We start from the raw sequence: 21,090 nt of genomic DNA, 5'->3' as shown, positions 1-21,090 counted from the left end.
TATATATATATATATATATAATATGTTGTTCATTACATTGCATAACATAATCAAGCATCAAACCAAAACACAATGGTGTCCATGACCCATTATATATATTCCTACCTGATCAGATTTTCATACCAAAATACCACCTACTTCACATTTAATTGTCAACCACGACAACCAACCCACAATATAAAACATACATTCCTATTCACATTCAAATAGTGAAGAAAAATAACACAAACATACCCAAGCGTCCTGCTGTATTGAATTAAAGTTCTCAGGGCTCAGCGGTGGATTTTTGGCACTCAACGGTAGCAACGGTTCTTCATTCTCCCCTCAGTGTTGACGCTTAAGCGTGTGGCCGTATTGAATTCCACAAAGTTGGCGCTCAGCACTGAAATTGGCGCTGAGCGGTGGGAGCGATTCCTCTTTTTCACCTTTCTTCATCCTTTCTTGAGTCCAACTCCTTCCTACTTCACTTTCCATCCTTCAATTCTCATCAAATCCTGTCATAACAATGTAAAACAAAGTATAATATCTCTAAAATCACCTTTAACTCTCTTGTAACCTAACGTAACTGTTTTGCATGATTTTAAGCTCATTTTAAGTCATAAAGAGTGTGTTTTGATATCAATTTCACATAAAAATAACGGTTTGTAGACCGTTATCATTTATCTAGCTCACCCTTGCTTCTGTGTTTGTGTGTTGTCTGTGTATGTTTTCTAATGCAATGATCATCCACTTGGATGTGAGTTGTTGAGGAGGTGCCTCTGGAGCAAGTACTGAAGGATGCTGATGCTGCAGTTTAGTCTTCTTAGGATTTCTTTCCTTGAACCTATGTCGTTTTGAATACACTATTCAATAGTATGCTTAAGTATTTAAATTCTGATATTGTTTTGGATGACTGTAACCTTAACAACTTAACTGTTAGTCTACTCCAACTCATGATGTCTATATTATATTACTTGTTATATGATTGAGATGTGACATTATTGGAGACGTCTTTTGACAAAAGAAAGTCCATATATACTTTTTTTATATTCTTTTAATGATTTATTTCATTTAGTTGGTATTGTTTGAGAAAAAGAAAAAGAAAAAGGGAGATATTTTTAAATGTTTAGGAATATGAATAAATTTAATAGAAAAAATGCCGTTCACATTCATATTCTATTAAAGAGGGAGAGAATATGGAAAACAACATAACAGACACTGAATATAGAGAGAGAGACCAAAATAATGCCGAGCGCAGACGTTACCACGGTGATGATTGCGGCAGTGTTTTTTTCTGTGGGTTTGAACACTCTGGTGAAAGCAAACCTGTCGAGTGGCATGAGCAATTTCGTTTTCGTTGCTTATTCCAATCTCTTCGGATTCTGTTTTCTGCTAACCGCAACCACCCTTCGTTACCGAAGCAGATCTCCCCCACCGCTCAATAACTCCATTGTCTTCAGAGCTTTTCTCCTTGGCTTCTTCGGGTATACTAACACCACAATATTAAATCATGTTTTCTTCTCGTGTAATTTTGGTCTGTAATAATTTTCTTCTTCTTCTAGTGTTTTCATTCAAACGCTCTTTTATATTGGGCTTGGATATGGCTCCCCTACTCTCAGCTCAGCCACAGAAGATCTTATTCCAGCTTTCACTTTCATAATCGCCGTTGTTTTCAGGTCTGTTTCCGATTCTTAACTGTTATAAAGCCTTCTCTAACTGTCTGGACGCACGTTTATTTGATTGAGTAAATATAAAGTCAATTTTTAATGTATAAATTCAAATAATTCTTCCTTTATCAATCCACTTTTCTAAGAACTAATTAAGTTTATAATGATTTTATATAATAAATATCGAGTTTATCGGTGTGATATGTGTTAAACATTCACAATTAATGTATCAGAAATAAATCATTTTAGAATAAAAAAAATATTTTAATACATATTTTTTATCACACGATACACATGTTATTTTATTTTACTAATTTATTATTTATTTATTATTGTATTAACATATTCTAAACTTAATGAGAATAATAAGTAATATAAAATTTTTAGTTCAAATTTTTGTAGTTAAGATATATATATATATATATATATATATATATATATATATATATATATATATATATATATATATATATATATGATTGCCGTCTTTTAATATGGAACTAAAAAGAATTTTTATATTAGATGCAGATTTTTTGTGTATTTTTAAAATTTAAAATATAGAATTAAAAGTAAGAGAGGGAAATGAGTTGAAAATGAAAGGACTAGTGACGGATAATTGACCAAAAATATAGACACAAGAGACTCGAGTCAGACAAAAAGGAAATCGGTTTAATTTTTTCTGGAGTTTATTTACTTGTCTTTTTATATAGTTTGGAGAAAAATTAATTTTTTTTCCAAAATTGTGCTTTGACTTTTAGATATTTCTATTTTAAAGAAGAAAAATAATTAAAGTCTAATACTCCTTAAATATACATATATACAAGTTAATAATAACTAGATTTATAAGGTAGCCAGAAATTTTCTGTCTTGTTATAACAATCACATTTTGGTATGTTTGTTTCGATAATGGAAAGTAAAGCACGAGAGACATATATGGAAAGTAAAATGTAGATACAGAAGTAAAATAAAAAAAACACGAAAAGATATACATACCTTAAATTTTACACGTAAATTTGAAGACTATTAATATTTAGACTATGCTTGTAAATATTTTATTAATAGTTATATTTATTTTTATTATAAGGAATATATAATAATATTATAATAATTAAAAATGAAATAAGAAAAATTAATTATAAAGAACTATATTTTATTTTATTTTCTTTTTTTCCTTTTCACTCAATCATTTTTCATTATTCAATTAAAAAGAAATAATTAAATTTTAGGAATTATGTATAATATTTTGACTTAACTACTATCATGCCAATCATGATAGATTCTAATTACCAACTTAAAATGGTTATTTGGTATGTTCAGGAAAGTTGTTGCATAACAATTTTTAAGAGATAAAGTATAAAATAATAAATAAATAAATAAGCTTTTGTTATAAGTTAAAATTAATTTATACAATGGTTAATAAAATAAATATTTCAAGAAGCAAAGTAAATTTGTTTAATAAATTAAATTATAAATAAACTAATTTTAACCTTTTGAACGCTTGTTTTAATATTTTTTTTAAAAAAAATTCTCCTAAAGAACGTAATGAAAAAACTCATTTAAACATATTTTACATACGTGTTTATCACTTTATACTTGTTTATAAATATTTTCTTTATTTCTTTCCTAATCTTTTTTTTTAATATCCAATTGATTGCATTTTTTTTTTATTCTTTTTCATTTTGCTTACATTTTGTGGTAAGATTTCTGCCGAGTAAATTTAGTATTAAATGTTATGCAACAACATTTGAAGAAAAAGAGATTTCTTACTGGTTGGTTCAGCGACCTGTCATGTCACGTGTTTAATTTGAATGGAAACCAGCCAATAAGAGGACAAAATAAAGGACAAGGAGGGCCTAATACAATTTTTCTTTGATAAGAATTAGATATTCGTTTTCATATTACATTTAATTCTTTAATGTGTCAATTTCATGCAGCTCATACATGGCTTGCCTGACCTACATCAATCGAGGCTAAAAAAATCACAGTATAAAACTAATCCACATAAAAATAAATTCATATGGCTATAAAGGTAATAAAAGCACATAAACTAGGGTCAATCCAATGTAAAAAACCTTATTTAAAAATAAAAATTTAAAATCAAATATCTAAAAAATATTTAAAAAAAAACATTGAGACACATAAAAACATTTATTCTATCACAGTTTAAATTTCGTATAAGTTGGAGGAGTTGGTCATTTTGTTAAATTCAGTAAAACTCATAAATTTACATGCAATTTTATCTTTTTATGTTTAATAGATGTAAAATTTATATTTCATTCTTATCTCAACCACGCAATAATATTATTAGTAATTTAATATAAAAGTAATATATATATATATATATATATATTATTTAACATTAAAAAATAATAAAGAAATTAAATAATTATATAAGTTTTAAACTGTGATACCAAACGAATAAAGATAAATTGTAATTAATAATTCTTTTACGAATTAATAAAGTGTACATCTTTGAGGGACCTTTAAATTTAGAATGAGGCAACCTAATCTATGCTTCTCGTTAAGGTCATTTTCATTTAGTGGATTCGAATGAGAGTAATTGAGTGGATTTGAAGATAAATTTTTTGTTATTTCTTTGAATGGATTTGGAGATAAGTGAGAGTTCATTTGGAAGTAAATTTTTTTAATCTGTCACATAAATTAAATTATATACTAATTCCCATAAATTTTTTGTTTCTAAATCCACTCTCGTTTACCTCCAAATTCACTTAAATAAACAACAACAAAAAAATTACCTTCAAGTCCTCTTAAATCTATTCAATTACTCTCTCTTAATTCCGCTCAAGTGAACAATGTTTAATTTATATTTTTCCATGAAATAGAAAAGGCTGAAAAAATCTAAAGGAAAATTCGAAACAAGAGGCAAACCACATAATTAAAGTTGTTAGAAGAACAATTTTTCTTCGTGAAAATGCTAGGTCAATCAAAAGTTTGGATATTTGTATGAAGTAGGTGATGTGAAGTTATTGATGTGAGATTTAGGATGGAAAAGCTGGACCTAAAACTAAGAAGCTGTCAAGCAAAAACCATTGGGACTGTGGTCTCAATCGCAGGGGCATTAACGGTGACTTTATACAAAGGTTTGCCTATAACAAGTGATGTGATCCGAAACAACATATTTCTCTCATCTCAACAATCACAATGGCTGCTAGGAGGATGTATCCTATCAACTGCTACCTTTACTGCTTCACTCTTAATTGTTATTCAGGTAAATACGTTTAACTATATCTAAAGCCTACATACATACACTATGCGACGATAAAATGGATATTGTTCTGTTTATAGATTATTAAGAGACTTTCAAAGATATTGACACTTATAAAAATTACATATTAATTATATTAGAAAATGGGTTTAAGCCTAACTTAACCCAACACACTCTCTTCACACCAAGGTATAGACAGTTCATGCGTGATAGTAGAAATTGGATGGTCCAATATTGACCCAACAACGGATAGAATAGTGAGTTTAGACCTAACTCAACCTCACAAGGTCAGCTTGTAAAGTGAGGATTACACCTCACTTATATATTATAAATTAGTTTTATCTCTGGTCGACGTGGAACTTCCAATGATGAGTTTAATTTGTTGTTAATAATAAAAATTCGCCACTCATTTGAATTTAATAACATATTACCAATGATCGAATATTCATTAGTAAATTGATGATTGATAAATTTCTCAGATTTGTTATTACAGTTAGCCTCCACCTCATTTTCTTCTTTTTCTTTTTTTTTTTCTTAACTATCTTTTCTTAATATATAAAAAGTTTAATTAAATTTGACAAAGACTATTACCCAAAATGTTGATGTATTTTTCCGAATAAAAAATACTATTAATAAATTTGAATTTACTGGCAAATTTATTACCATAATAATTACGTAAATTCTTATAATTCATATAAAAAATTCAATAACAATCAAATTTAAATTTATATAAGAAAATGTAAATTACCTTCAAGTCAAAAATAAAAATTAATATATTAATATTTTATTCAAAATTTTAATACTATAAATTTATAAATCTTCTCCTTAAATAGATATTATTATTTTTTTTGTGATAATCGCATTTTTTACATTAGATACATGTAATGCCAGTGCATTATACAAAGGGTAAAGAATTACATTTCTCCAGAGAAAATTTGTGTGTAATAGAAATTATAAAATTAATAGAAATTCTGACTTTTCACTAGTAAAATACTTTATCATATTGTGTAAAGATTTAATAGGTTTAATTATAGTTTTATCTATAATTTAAGATAAATTTAATTCTAGCTTTAACATGGAATATTACGAACCTTTTAAAAAACAAACAGAAATTAGAAAGCATTGCTAAACGTAGTTCATCTGTGATGAAAATCAATTCATAATAAATTATCACTCTTATTGTTAGCTTACCTTGTTTACCTATTGCACCATTATTCTTTTTCTATCTAAAGAGAAACTATATAAAAAATATCTAACTAACTTATCTTACTATGTCCAATAGTATTATATTATTTTGGAATTGAGATTAAAAGAAGTTTAAATATTTTTTCTCCTTTCATCTTTTAAGAACAAAATTATGAAGGACTATAGATTCCAAAACAAACAATATCTTGGATGAGGGGTGATTGGCCCTAACGATGTCACTCGACAGACTTGAGATCGAAACATCGACGCTTACTGTGAGACCGATAACAAGGTTCTAAGACGAATCATCGGTCCCTTAAGTTCTCAGTTGGGAATGAACAATAATTTTCCCTCGATTGGAAGACTTTTGTTTCTACCACAACCAATAGTTTCACATTGCTTAGGAGTTGAAGCCAAAGGCAATTTCAATACTCTTTTTACCCTTTAAGACGCCTTCTAAGGACAAAACCATGACGAAACATAAACTTCAAAGCAGACAATACCTCAATTAAAGACTGCTTGGCCCTAACAAAGTCACTCAGTGGATTTGATGTTGGGATACAAACAAAAGTCCCACATCAAATAAAAACAAGAGATGGACATGAATTTATATACACATAAAATACCTTTAATGGTAAGAGGCCTTTTGAAGTGGTACCAAAAGCAAATTCAAGAGGGTTTAGCCTAGAGCGAACACTATCTTACCATTCAGAGACCAATATGTGTGCTTACCTTCCCTAAAATTGGTATCAAAGCTGATGGTTAGTCTTGGTGACGTGTTCAGACAAATACGTCCCTCCATGTTAAGGTGAAGCCCTAGGAGGCGACCGTTGGAAGACATCCAAATGAATCATGGAAGGTGGAGAGCAAGGGATGCTCAGTGCAGACTGTGATGTACTCGTGGATAAAAAAGGCTTTCATTATAAGGGAGGTGGAGAACCATAGTCCTTTGTTTGAGGGGAGGATTGTTAGGATATAAACAAAATTCTCATATATGATAAAACAAGAGATAAACATGAGTTTATATAAACATAAGATACCTCCATTGATAAGAGGTCTTTTAGAGTAGTACCAAAAGCAAATTTGTGAGGGCTTGTCCTAGAGTGGATAATATTTACCATTATGGATACCTATGCGTGCGTTGACCTTCCTTACACTTGAGATCGGAACACTGGTGCCCACCGTGGGGTCGAAAATAAGGTTCTAAAGACGAAACATCAATTCCTTAAGCTCTCCATTGGGGATGAACCCTTATTCCCCTTAGACCTCAATTGTGGGGCTTTCATTCAGTTACAATAGTTCCACATCATTTAGGAGTTAAGAACAAAGGTAGTTTAAATACTCATTCCTCCTTCCAAGGGGTGATTGACCATAATGATGTCATTTAACGAACTTGGAATTTGAACAAATATTGTTACGAAAATCTGGAGTATGGATCTTTGGACATGTAGCAAGATCCTAATAATGGCTTGAATGCTCTCCATGATTGGAATCAAATTCCTCGTTGTTCAAAAGGAAAAGATTCACCTGCAAAAGACTTTTCGATGCTTAAGCTAGTAAGAGAGTTTTGGATCATTATGAATAAAAGAAAGTGTGTATTTCCTATTGAAATAATGTGTATTTATAGGGTTTTTAGATCCTATGAGATTTGTTGTAAAAACTAATAATATTATGAGAATATCAAATAATATTAAAAAATATAACAACTTATTGTTTATACTAAATTAGCTTTATAATAACAATAAAAAAAATATATTAGTTGTTTATATTAGGTGATATATGGTATTAAAAGATAAGATGAAAAGGAGCCTAAGCATCCAAGAAATCCTCTTCAGAGAGTGAAAATTAGGTCTGGCTGCCCTCTTCTGTCAAAAGAATCAGAATGAAATCGTAACAGGGCTATTTATAGCTGAGGAGCATCACAGAAAACAGGCCCAGGCCCAGCGGACAACTGCCCGACGACACACTTATGCCGCCCGGCGGTTTGCCTCTAATCGCGCCACCGCCCGGTGGCAGTGGGCCATCGCCCGGCGGTTTGCTTCTAATCGCAAATCCGCCCAGCGCCCACGCCAGGTGCCTTCTCCTCGCCTTGGACCGCCCAACGGTGAATTTTGCCACCGGGCAGTTTCTTGACTCTTCTTTTCTTCAATTTTCTTCCTTTATCTTGAGTCTAAGACCGTCATCTTCAACCCCAATCTTCACTTTCATCAAAATTACTACAAAATAATGCAAAACAAGCATAATATCGTTAAAAACAACTTTTGACTCTCTACTGACTCATTTATTGAGTTTTACTTGATTCTAAGCTCGTTCTAAGTCTTAAAGGGTGTAATTTGGTCTATATTGACATATGAAAATAACTGTTTTTCAACCGTTATCACTCATACATATAATTTCACTCATGATAAGATGAAGTAAAATGCAACAAGTAGGATCAGATGCCAAGGTTGACAACTAAACATGACAGGATAAACTATAAACTCTAATGAGAAGACATATCCATAAGGAAATATATCTAGTGATGAGATATCAGGAACACAATAAATTCATCTCCAAATTATAAATTTACGTTCTTCGATTTGTTCATTTTTATATGTTAATTCAATACTAATTGAGACCATTAAATTTCCAAAGAGATTTTACCCAAGAAATTAAAACATATTACATCATAATTTACGTTTTTTCAAAGTTCATTTGAGAAATCAACATTCACCTCTCATTGTCATTAGAAGCTTTAAGAAGAAAAGAAACTAGAAGAATATTTCACCTGAAGTCTAATGCGAGAGTCCCTAACAACATCATACACATTAACTTAGCAAATATTTTTTTTTCAGGCAGAAAGGAACTTGGAACTCCAGAAATAACATATCAATAGTGTTAAACTCACCACCAACCTTTTTCCTAATCCTCGCATTCCTCTGTGTGAAACCCTTCCATCTATTCTCATCCATCAATATCTCACATAAGTCCTTCGACCTAAAATTGAACCTCAGTCATACTATTACTCTTCACTCCCTCCTTCTTCTTCGTAGATGCCGAAGTTTCATTCTTCGGCGCGACCGTGGTGGACGTGGACAATGACGAAGACAGTGTCGGTCGCGCCAGTGATGGCAAGGGAGACGACGACAACTTGTTGTTTTCCAATTTATCCTTAATAAGACTGTCTCTGGCCATGCTCTACACCCAATCCCTAACCTTCTCCAAGATCAAGGGTTTCCCCTTGGAAATCATGGCGTCCTTCATCCTCTTCCCTACCATTCCTTTGTCATCGACGGTGGTTCTAAGTTCGAGATCTTCATCGGCATTCTTGTTGGTTATGTAGGGAATTTCAAGGCGCCGTCGACTTTGAGAAGTGAAACTCCATTGGAATTAGAAGAAACCAAACTAGGGTTTTGGAGTTGGAAAAAACCAATCAGAAGGGGAATTTCAACCTGCAAAAAACAAAGTAGTGAACTGAGTTCGAAGAAGAAGATTAAAGTAATGGTGAACAAGTAGTGAGTGCGAAAGTAAACGAGAGGGAGTGAGTTCAAGAGAGGCGAGGAAGAACCAAAGCACAAAGATGGATAGAGAGAGCAACAATCAGACCGAAGAGTGACAAGGTTCGAGAGAGAAAGGAAATCTCTAAGGTTCGAGAAAGAGAAGAAACCTCGTTCGAGAAAGAGAGGAAAGCTCAAACTTCAGAATGAGAGTGAATATGAGTTCAGCTTCCACTTAATAAAAAATACATTTTATTAAAAACTTATTTCCCTAATCCGCATATAATACTTGATTTATATACGGATTTAATATTTGCAGCTAACACTTCATTCTAATTATATACGGATAATATAGATTATATACAGATCTTATCCTTGGGTAATTTTCCCGCCACCACGCGCTAACTTTACATACGGATTTTCCGTATATAAAAATATGTATATAATATCAGTATAAAAAGCATTTTTTATAATCCGTATATAATACTTGATTTATATACGGATTTAAATCCGTATATAATATTCTGTGTGTAATTCCATTATTTCTTGTAGTGTTTTTCTCAAACCCTCTTTACAAACTTTCTTAAAGAAATTCATGCTTTTGATTTGATGAAAACATCCTTATAATCATGAAATCGACACACATGATATCGCTCATATTCCCAAGTTTGCATATTGATTTATCAACATTCTCATGCATCGAGAATTTTGTGGTTGTTGTTGTTGAGATCAATTTGTAGTTTATCTTCAATTGGAGTGTCACCAAAACTTCAACTATGAGTTGGTGTATTAGGGTTTCAAGAGTCGAGTTATTGCGTTCTTGTTAGAAGATTCTCAATTCTAATGAGAAAGGAATGATTTACCACTTTAGCCATTATTGAAAGGAAAATGTTTTTTATGTGAGCTTATACATTATTCTTAACGGTTATGAAATGATTTTCGAATAACTTTTCATTCAAGATTATGTGTTGTTCTTAAAGCTTTTGAAATAGTTCTTGCATGAATTTTTATCACAACTTATATATTATTTTTAATGTCTCTGAGATAGTTTTCGAAATGATTGGTTTCCTGCACAAATCTTCCTTGGTGATTTTTTCTACACGTGAATGCATATATCCTTTCATGATTTCATGGTGCAATATAACTAAAAGCTTGTCGTCGCCCCACACTCATGCATGCTTGAGTAGCTTTTTCTTATGTTTTCTTGATTTCTCCTTGTTGACTGCAAAACTAACGACAAGTGCACCGGTCGCAACGTAACAAGTGATAAATATCGTTCTTTCCCAAGACATGAGAATTCTTAATAACTAAATTAGACATCAAAATGCACAAAACAACACAAGAAACTCTTTTTAGTATTTTATCAAACAGTTGGTGTGCCAGGAAATTATATTTAAAAGAAACTTCATTGGACTTGGGTTTCATGAATCATATGAATATAAAAATTTATTCAATATTTAATTATTTCATTCAAACATTCACATCAAGGCATACTAGTCCTAATCTCTTAGCAACTAGTTCTAAATTAATATATTAAACTGCTAATCCCTTAGTCAATTTAACATACAATTTGCATTGAGTCCGATGCTAAGAATGACCAAGTTATTGAGTTTATCCCTAGATTCCAAATCACTTAGGTGCTCTATCTATGTCTGTGTTCAAAGTTACTTTCCAATAATCAGAGACATTCAAATAACATTATATTTCCATACAATGATAGTAAATTCAGGAAATAGCATATGAACGAACAATGATATATTGAACAGGAAAATTACATCACAATGAGTTCATTACATCCAATCCCAATGAAAGAGAAATTTAACTACTCTTAGTCATCTAGAATGTACACATTTGAGCAATCCCTTGCAAAAATGGTATCTTGATAACTTGAAGTAGTCTCCTGAAGTTCTTGAGATATTTTCGTTTCTTTCCTTTGTCTGGAACTCCTGTCTAGGCTCTCTTTCTGTCTATCTCAAATTTAAAAGCCAATTTTGATTTAATTAATTCGCTTAACACATAGTTATCATGCACTGAGCAAATAATCAACTGCATAACCTTTAACTGTCCATAATTCGCTCTACGAATTATTTTGGTGCGCTGAGCGAATACTAATCTTTTTAGCTAAGCGATTAAAGGTTGGCTTAGCGAGAAACATCTGACAACACTCCACTTTGATGTATAAATTTCTGTACAATTTACTACACAACTTTCCTACTTCTAATTACAACTTTTTCTATGAGGAAACATATTATTTCATGAATAAATACAAATTTGAGCTAATTCATAAGTCTGAAAACATGTATTTTTCATACTTATCAACTCCCCTAAACTTGAATTATTTCATGTCATCATGAAATCACAACACAGGCAACACAATAGACATCTGACATTTTGATAAAATGACTTTGCACATCAGAAAAGGTCATATGCATTCCTAAAGATTTCAAACAAGTATGACATGGTGCATTCATCACTCACAAAATCACCTGTGCATAGAATATGAATGACTAGATCAAAATTCAACATCACTCACTAATTAAGTGTTTGTCCTCACATGACAATAGATTTGTCATAGAACTTCATTAGCTTTTGCACATAATCTAATTCACACACTTCACACACCATTGGTTAAGTCAAAAGGTCCTTTTAGGTTAAAGCTTGGCTTGGCTAAAAAAAGAATCACGGTTTTTCTTGGATTCAAAGTCACCTTTTAAGAAGAGAACATAAGTACATGCTTCAATTCTCAATTTATTCATCAAATCCCAATATCTATATCACACTTTCCATACCATATTCTTTCATAATTCAACCTTCTTTTTCAATTCAAGCACCCTTTTGATCAACTTTTTTTTATATGAACATCTTTTCTTCCCCCAAACTTAAATTCAACATTACCCTCTTTTAAAATAGAATACATGTTCTTTTCTAGGGTGTAAGGTAGGATAACATATAATAGGCTCAAGGTGGAAGAAAGAATTTTTAAGGCTCAAAAGGGTTCACAAATGTATCATGATGTGTTAAGGTTGGTTGTTTGGCCAAGTAGTTGTACAATCAATAACGAACAATGCCTTTCTCATCCTTAACCACAAAGTGTGTGTATCTATGTAGAATCACAATCATGCAAAAGTCAATTCCATATCTAGACAAACTCATAGTATCTCTGAATCTCAAACATGCTCTCAACACTCAGCAAATCTGTTCATTGTTCATACTTACACACAATATTAATTATGAATCATATTGCAACCACAGTCATATGTGCTATCATTTTCAAGAATCACATCAACTTAATCAAGACAATGCATAAACCATTCAATCAAAAAGTCAATTGTCTTTACAGCTAAACAAATTAAAAACATAACTCAACTTCTAACACATGGTTCAAAACATATTACAAAACATAAATAACATTACTAAATAATAAGAAAAACTCTCCATCTATTCGCCACCATGGCTTGGTTGCATCCATTTGGACCTGGTTCCTCCTGTTGCTCCTCATGATCGTCATCACCATCAACCTCTGCGTACGCACTCCTCCACCTAGACTCAGGCCTGCCCTCAGGCCATAGAAGGGGTGCCGCAAACTCAAAAGAGAATCTATGTTGATCATAGTTTAAACAAGGTTTTCGTCTTGTGCCTCAACAGGTTGTGCTCTTGAAGAAGACCCTGTGGTGGTCTTAGGAGAAGTCATCTGCTTAATATTATCTAAGCACAAAAGAACATTGAACAAATGGTGAGAATTGCATAAAATCAGAAACTGCGCGAATAATTCGTACATGAATTGCTCGCGGAGGGAATAAGGTGACTAAATCCTCGTTGAGCGATTTTGTTTTGACATGTTTATTCACTAAGCACACCATAGTTGTGCGCTAAGTGAATAAAAAAGTTTTCTTTTTTAAAAAAAGAAACTATTTTTGTTTATTCACTAGGCTCATAAGATATATGCGTTAAGCGAATAAAACTACAAAATATTTTTTTTTTAATTCACTCATCTCACAAATTCACTCAGTGAATATAATGTCCTTCCCATTAATTCGCTCACCTCATTCCAGGTACTTACAAATATATTTGCTTATCGCACCATATATATATATATATATATATATGCTTAACGAATAAAACAATATTGAACATACATTAGAACATATTATACTTAACAATATTGAACACACACACCTCAAATATGTCTTACAAAAACTAAAAGTAGTGGATATATACGTATAATGAAACATAATTGAAATTGGTAAACAATAAAACAAATGGATTAACAGTAACAATCAAGATTTGAGAATTGAAAATGGAAAAACGTAAAGATAGAAATAAAAATAAAAGAAAACAAAAGAAAAAGAAGGAACAAAAATTGTAGAGCGTGAGCACACCAACCAAACAACATTTCCAAAATGCAGAATGATTGAAATAGATTTCCTACATAACCTCACGCAGATCCCTCTTGTTGCAAGATCACTTAGTACTCGCCTAAGGTGAAGAATACTACTTTCCCTTCTCTCTAAGGTAAAAACACTGAGATCCCTCTTGTTACGCCTATCTAAGCTTGATACACCTCACTGAATCCCTTGGCCTAAGAATGTATCAATACTTGCATTAAGAACTAGAACAGTGGGGGCCAAACTCACAATCACGTCGTTTGTCACTCGGGTGACTAGTAATATCTGGGTTGATTTAGCTAGTTCGGCTACTGAAATCTCATCCTAGGACCTTCCAAAAACTAGATCATGCTCTAAGGCGTATCCCGAAACAAGCTTAAAGTAGAAACCAAACTAGTGGAAAATATAAACATATGTAGGCAAACTAAATAGAAGAAACACATACAAAACAAACATACAATTTGGCAAATAATTCTACTTTCCCTATATACTAAAGTTAGAACACTCAGATTCCTCTTGTCGTGCCTACCTAAGTATGACAAACCCTCACCCAATCTCTTGGTGTAAGACGTCCATCAAACTTGCCTTAAGTTCCAAAATAGTGAATCCAAACATAAAACCCCATCCCTGGTGATTTCCACATCTGGTTTGATTTAGTTAGTTCCTCTACTGAAATCTCATCCCTATGAACTTTCAATAACTGCATCAAGCTCTAAGGCGTACCCCGAGACAAACATTAAGTTTAAAATAAATCAATGGACAGACTTAAAACCTAAAGCCAATTGTAGACAAAACAACATTCAAAGACAGAACAAACAACAAAGTTTAAAAGAGCCATAAATGCACAAATTGCCTCTTGTTGGAGCAAAAGTCCCCAACAATAGCGCCAAAAACTTATTGACTGCAAAACTAACGGCAAGTGCACCGATCGTAGCGTAGCAAGTGGTAAATATCGTCCTCTCCCAAGGGACTTGTGCAACACATGAGAATTCTTCCTTCTATAACTCAATTAGACATCAAAATGTATAAAACAACACAAGAAACTCTTTTTGGTATCAAACTGTTGGTTTTGCCAGGAAATTATATTTCAAAGAAACTTCGTTAGAATTGGGTTTCATGAATAATATGAATATAAAACTCTGTTCAATATTTCATTATTTCATTCAAACATTCACATCAAGGCATACTAGTTCTAATCTCTTAGCAACTAATATATCAAACTGTTAATCCCTTAGTCAATTTAACATAATATTTGCATTAAGCCCGATGCTAAGAATGATCAAGTTATTGAGTCTATCCCTAGATCCCAAATCACTTAGGTGCTCTATCTATGTACGTGTTCAAAGTTACTTTCCAATAATCAGAGACATTCAAATAACATTATATTTCCATACAATGATAGTAAATTTAGGAAATAGCATATGAACGAACAATGATATATTGAACAGGAAAATTACATCACAATGAGTTCATTACATCCAATCCTAATGAAAGAGAAATTTAACTACTCCTAGTCATATAGAACGTACACATTTGAGCAATCCCTTGCGTATCTTGATAACTTGAAGTAGTCGCCTGAAGTTCTTGAGATGTTTTCGTTTCTTTCCTCTGTCCGGAGCTTCTGTCCGAGCTCTCTTTTTGTTTATCTCGAACTTAAAAGCCAATTCTGATTTAATTAATTCGCTTAGCGCACAACTATCATGCGCTGAGCGAATAATCAACTGCATAAAATTTAATTGTCCATAATTCGCTCAGCGAATTGTTTTGGTGCTTTGAGCGAATAATCATCTTTTTAGCTAAGTGATTAAAGGCTGACTTAGCGAGAAACATCTGACAACATTCCATTTGATATATAAATTTATGTACAATTTACTACACAATTTTCCTACTTCTAACTACAACTTTTTCTATGAGGAAACATATTATTTCATGAATAAATACAAATTTGAGCTAATTCATAAGTCTGAAAAAATGTATTTTTCATACTTATCACTCCTCGCATCATTCCATCTCCCTCTGCTACGAGGAACTGCTGGTAAAAGAAAGCGCATTCTGAACGATGCCACATGGGCTTTTAGGCACGCTATCCTGCACCTGACATGGTTAGCACCAAGAGAAAATAAGAAAATAGAGTGCATACTATGATGCGATGCATGTACAACAGTTCATTTAGATTCTAATAACCCATGGTCGCAAGTGGGATAATTGTAAGCGGGGATAAATTATTTTCATTACCTATCTCAATAATGATAATTTTTTTGAGAATAAAAGCTAAAGTCTAACTGTTTTAATTGTCTTTTGGCAGTCTATTCTATGTTGTACATATATAGATTATTTTGTTAATGAGAAAAACAACTCTCGTTTTCTCTCCCTCATGTATCATACTCTCTTCGCATATCTCTCTCTGTTTCATTCTCTTGATCACCTTGAAATCCAAACAGTGGTATCAAGAGCAACAGGTTACAAAACCTGGTGAAGTATTGCGAAACTCAAGAAGACGCGTCAAGAAGAAAGGTGTGTGAAAGTGATGGTCGGGATGATTCATAGTAACCTACCGATATTTGACGGCAAGGGTTATGATGATTGGTGTGTGAAAATGGAAGCAATTCTTGGTTTCAAGAAGTCGACAAAATACTGAAGAGAGGTTTTCAAGAACCCTCGAAAGGTGTCTTAGAAGAAATGAAGAAGCTATACAAGGAGAACAAACAACTTGACTGCAAAGCGAGGATGTTATTACATAGTGAATCTCTGCCTCAATCTTTCGAAAGGTGTCAAATGCTGCCACGACCAAAGAAGTCTGGGACATTCTGTAGGATGGTTATGGTAATTCTGGCAAGGTGAAGAAGGTCCGTTTGCAGTCCCTGTAGAGGCAATATGAGCTCCTATGCATGGGGGAGTAGGAAACGGTGGTGGAGTACATTGGTAGAATTCAAATCGTGGTGAATGCTATGAGAGCATGCAATAAGGTTGTGAACGACAAAAAGATTGTCGAGAAGATACTTCAAACTTTAACACCACAGTACGATTCATCGTGGTTGCCATAAAGGAATTCAAGGATCTTGAGACGATGAAGGTGGAAGAGCTGCAAAATTCCCTTGAAGTGTATGAACATAGGTTAATTGAGAGAAAGAATGCAGAAAAGGGTGTGATGCAGGGCATGAATCAAGCGTTGCAGGCTAGGAATAATCAAAGTTTCAAAGGTTCTGGGAGAGGCAGAGGGAGATCATGTGGGGGACTCAATGGCGGTAGAAGCACGAAACCCTCTGATCAAATCAGTGAAGACAATGAAGGTGAGAAGAAGGAAGGAAACAGTAGAGGAGGAAGATAATATCTAGGTAGAGGAAGAAAAGACAAAAGAAGTGTTCAATGCTACATCTGTAACAAGTTCGGGCACTACTCTACAGAATGTTGGCACAATGAAGCCACAGAGAGTCCAAGAACAATGAAGTAGTGAATCTTGCTTAGGATGATTGTAATTCAGAGTCTGATTATGTTGTGCTGATGAGCACTTTAGAACGAGTGGAATAGGAATTTGCAGAGAGATAGTGCGGGACAGGTGTGAATGTGTATCTGAAGATGTGTTGTAGCCGAGAGCAACAAGCCATGCAGATGTAATTCACTGTGGTACAGACCACGTGTTGTACTCAGAGAAGATGGGCCATGCAGTGAAGAATGAAGAAGTTAAACATGTGTTGTTGTCAAGTGAAGATAGACATGCAACTAAAGAAGAAACCGAACGAATGTCGTCTTCTAATGTAGTTGATGAAGAAATCAAACGAGAGTCATCTTCTAATGTAGCTGATGAAGAAACCAAATGGTCTTCAAATGCAGCAGATTGTGAAGAAACCGGATGGTTGTTGTTTTCACATCGAACGGTTGATGAAGAAGAGATGTTGCCTTCAAACCAAACGGTTGCTGAAGAAGGGGTGTTGCCTTCAAACCGAACGAGTGTTGAAGAATAGGTGTTGCCTTCAAACTGAACGAGTGTTGAAAAAGGGGTGTTGCCTTCAAACTGAACGGGTGTTGAAGAAGAGGTGTTGCCTTCTAACCGAACGGGTGTTGATAAGGGATGTTGTCCTCAAACCGAACGGGTGTTGATGAAGGGGTGTTGTCCTCAAACCGAACGGGTGTTGATGAAAGGGTGTTGTCCTCAAACCGAATGGGTGGTAATGAAGAAATTGAATGGGTGTTACCATCAGATGAAAGTAGGAACCATGCACTAGACATGTCTGGAAGATTTATAGACCATGTATTGCTTTCCAGTGAGATGAGCCATGCAGAAGATGAGTCATCTTAGTACTTGGACATGGTGTGTTCTAACCACATGACAAGAAGGAGACAATGGTTGGTGAATCTTGATCAGAGAGTGAGAAGCAGTGTGAGATTCGCAGATGATAGCACGATTATAGTGGAAGGAATTGGCAGAGTCCTAATCGCGTACAAAAATGGCAGAGCTGCATATATGGACGATGTGTTGTATGTCCCAATAGTGAGGAGCAACTTATTGAGTCTCGAACAACTTCTGGAGAAAGGCTACACCATGTCAATGCGTTAGAATCTCTTAGAGGTTTTTGACGAAAGGCAACGGTTGGTGCTCAAGGCTCCTCTTGTAGAGAACAGGACCTTTAAGGTAAATTTGAATGCCACTACTGCTCAGTGGCTAGATGCGACTGATACTAGTGATGATAGGCGGAAGAAGAAAAAGAGAACAAGGAAATATGAGCATAGGCATGGTAAAAGGAGAGACAAACGTCGAAAGAAGAGACGAAGGAAACAAGACAAAAAACCAAATCGAAGTTCAAAAAGGGAATTGACCCATCATACTAATTCAGAGAGTGAAAGTAAGGGTTTCAATAGCTCCAATGGTGAGAATTATGGTGCTCAATTGAAATATCATAAGCATAAAAAACAATCCTAGAGATTTGTAGAAGGTCAGTGTTCCTTAGTTGTGGAGAAAGATTTACCTCCCATGCACCTTAAAAAGGAGAAACTAGATATGCTAGAGGAAGTATAGTATTGTAATGGCACTAGAGCCAACTATAGATTTGACAGAAGTGAAGGGAGGCAATCTGATGTGATGGACGATCAACCTTGTAAAGCTTGGAGTTAAATTTCCTAGAGAGTTAAGTTGTAGAGAGGTGTGTTAAGAATAAAAGCTAAACTCTAACTATTTTAATTGTTTGTTGACAGTTTAATCTTTGTTGTACTTATATACATTGTTTTGTTAATGAAAAAAAACGCTCGTTTTCTCTCCCTCACGTCTCATACTCTTTGTGCATCTATCTGTTTCATTCTCTCGATCACCTTGAAAGCCTAACAAAATCATGATATATCTAAGGATAATATGCTCGTTTTCTCTCCCTCACGTCTCATACTCTCTGTGGATCTCTCTGTTTCATTCTCTCGATCACCTTGAAAGCCTAACAAAATCATGTTATATTAAGGATAATATGTTAAATTAAAATAATAATAATAACAATAATAATAATAATAATAAATAAAAATAAAAATAATAATTTATTTTGTTGATATATGATATTGAAAAGTATTATAACATAATTAAATTATTGAGAATTGAGTGATATATTAGGTTAATATAGGAAAGTTAAATTAATAAATACTTCTTAGAATATTATTTAATTATTTTAGGTCAACAAAAGTTCAATAAACCTTATGGGATCATACTACTTAGGATAAGGATACTTCTTGTGCTGGGTAAGTACAGTAATTATGGTTTTTTTACTAACAAACATGCTCTTAGTTCTTCTGAAAGAGTTTAAGTTCAAATTTAGTCCCTTTAAATCTTTTTATTCATTTTCCATTCTTCTAATTCTCTTATGTACTTTTTTTTTCCTGCAATGTCACTTTGTCCTCACACATAACAAAAATGAGTCTTTTGATGCAGACATGGACAATTAAGGACTACCCAGAGGAGCTAATGCTAATTACCATTGCTACAAGTTTCTCTTTATTCCTATCTTTCTTAGTTGCTTTTATTGCAGAGAAAAATCCCAAGGCATGGATACTTAAGCCTGATATGGAATTGGTGTGCATATTTTGTAATGTAAGTTTGGATTTATTGCAGAACAAACTATTTGATGCAGCAGACCAATAACTTTGTACAATTGGGACCTTATTTTACTGCTATAGTTATGTGATTCTTGTATGTAGGCCATTATAACAGTATGTACACGAGGTGTGGTGGATGCATGGGCATGTCGAAAGATGGGAGCTGTATATGTTGCTATGTTCAGTCCTTTAGGAATTGTGTTTGCACTTGTTATGGGAATTATATTTCTGGGAGAAACTCTTTATCTTGGAAGGTATGTGCATGCATAGCAAGAAATTAATAACGTTATATATATTTTTTGTAATTAATAAGTTGTTGGATTTTGATTCATTGTGCAGTGTGATAGGATCTGCTGTAATAGCTATCGGATTTTATTCTGTATCATGGGGTCAGGCAGAAGAGGAAAATAAGACTAGTGAAAAAGATGGAGCCTATGGCATTATCCCTTCATCTGAAAGCGCCCTCTTACTGCATACAAGCAAAGACACAATGATAACATAAAAGGTTTGAGGACTTTTATCCTTTGATAGAGACAGACATTCTTAGATAGTTGAAGTAAAGTCAAATATCTTAAATGTTTGCCTTCTATTTCAAGAGTGCTTGATACCGGTCACAACTACAGCAACTGCCAAGTCATTAATTTTCCCTTTTCACACCTCTTGTCAATTCTTGAATAAAATATTCATAGCAAATAAGCTGTAGTACATTCTTTATTTCTACTTTATTCTTATATATTTATGTGTGATAACTTTTTGGTAAGTATACTAAATTGTTTTTAAGTAGTAAAAGTAAGTATAGAGTATCATTCTTTTGAGGGAATTGAATTACGTTATCTAATTTAAATTATGTATCAAAATCAATTTAGAAATAATGTTGATTGAATTCATAATTACTAAAATAAATTATAATAACAAGAATTTTAAATATTATGATTGAAAATTTAAAAGAAGTTTCGTTGGAATTGGGTTTCATGAATCATATAAAGATAAAACTTTGTACAATATATTATTATTTCATTCAAACATTCACATCAAGGCATACTAGCTCTAGTCCCTTAGCAACTAGTGCTAAATTCATATATCAAAATGTTAATCTCTTAGTC

General features: G+C 33.1%; 1 protein-coding gene across 1 annotated transcript; it reads left to right on the top strand.

The window, feature by feature from the left end:
• The first annotated feature begins 1,211 nt into the window (after positions 1-1,211).
• On the top strand, positions 1,212-20,726 carry LOC106779698 (WAT1-related protein At5g40210). The gene is made up of 6 exons (XM_014667866.2): positions 1,212-1,463; positions 1,542-1,655; positions 4,650-4,875; positions 19,824-19,982; positions 20,090-20,241; positions 20,327-20,726. Exons 1-6 carry the CDS (start codon positions 1,225-1,227, stop codon positions 20,487-20,489), a joined length of 1,053 nt encoding a protein of 350 aa, XP_014523352.1. The 5' UTR covers positions 1,212-1,224; the 3' UTR covers positions 20,490-20,726.
• Positions 20,727-21,090: the final 364 nt, after the last annotated feature.

Source organism: Vigna radiata, unplaced genomic scaffold (genome assembly GCF_000741045.1).
Source record: "Vigna radiata var. radiata cultivar VC1973A unplaced genomic scaffold, Vradiata_ver6 scaffold_167, whole genome shotgun sequence".
Taxonomy (NCBI): Eukaryota; Viridiplantae; Streptophyta; class Magnoliopsida; order Fabales; family Fabaceae; genus Vigna; species Vigna radiata.
The sequence above is the reverse complement of the archived record's forward strand: the minus strand, read 5'-3'. Positions and strand labels throughout refer to the sequence as shown.

Excerpts from the sequence above, each read along its gene's own strand:
- LOC106779698 (XM_014667866.2), top strand. The coding sequence starts at position 1,225 with ATGCCGAGCGCAGACGTTACCACGGTGATGATTGCGGCAGTGTTTTTT. Across the intron at positions 19,983-20,089 it reads TGGTGTGCATATTTTGTAAT|GCCATTATAACAGTATGTAC; the intron begins GTAAGTTTGGAT and ends TCTTGTATGTAG. Across the intron at positions 20,242-20,326 it reads GAAACTCTTTATCTTGGAAG|TGTGATAGGATCTGCTGTAA; the intron begins GTATGTGCATGC and ends TTCATTGTGCAG.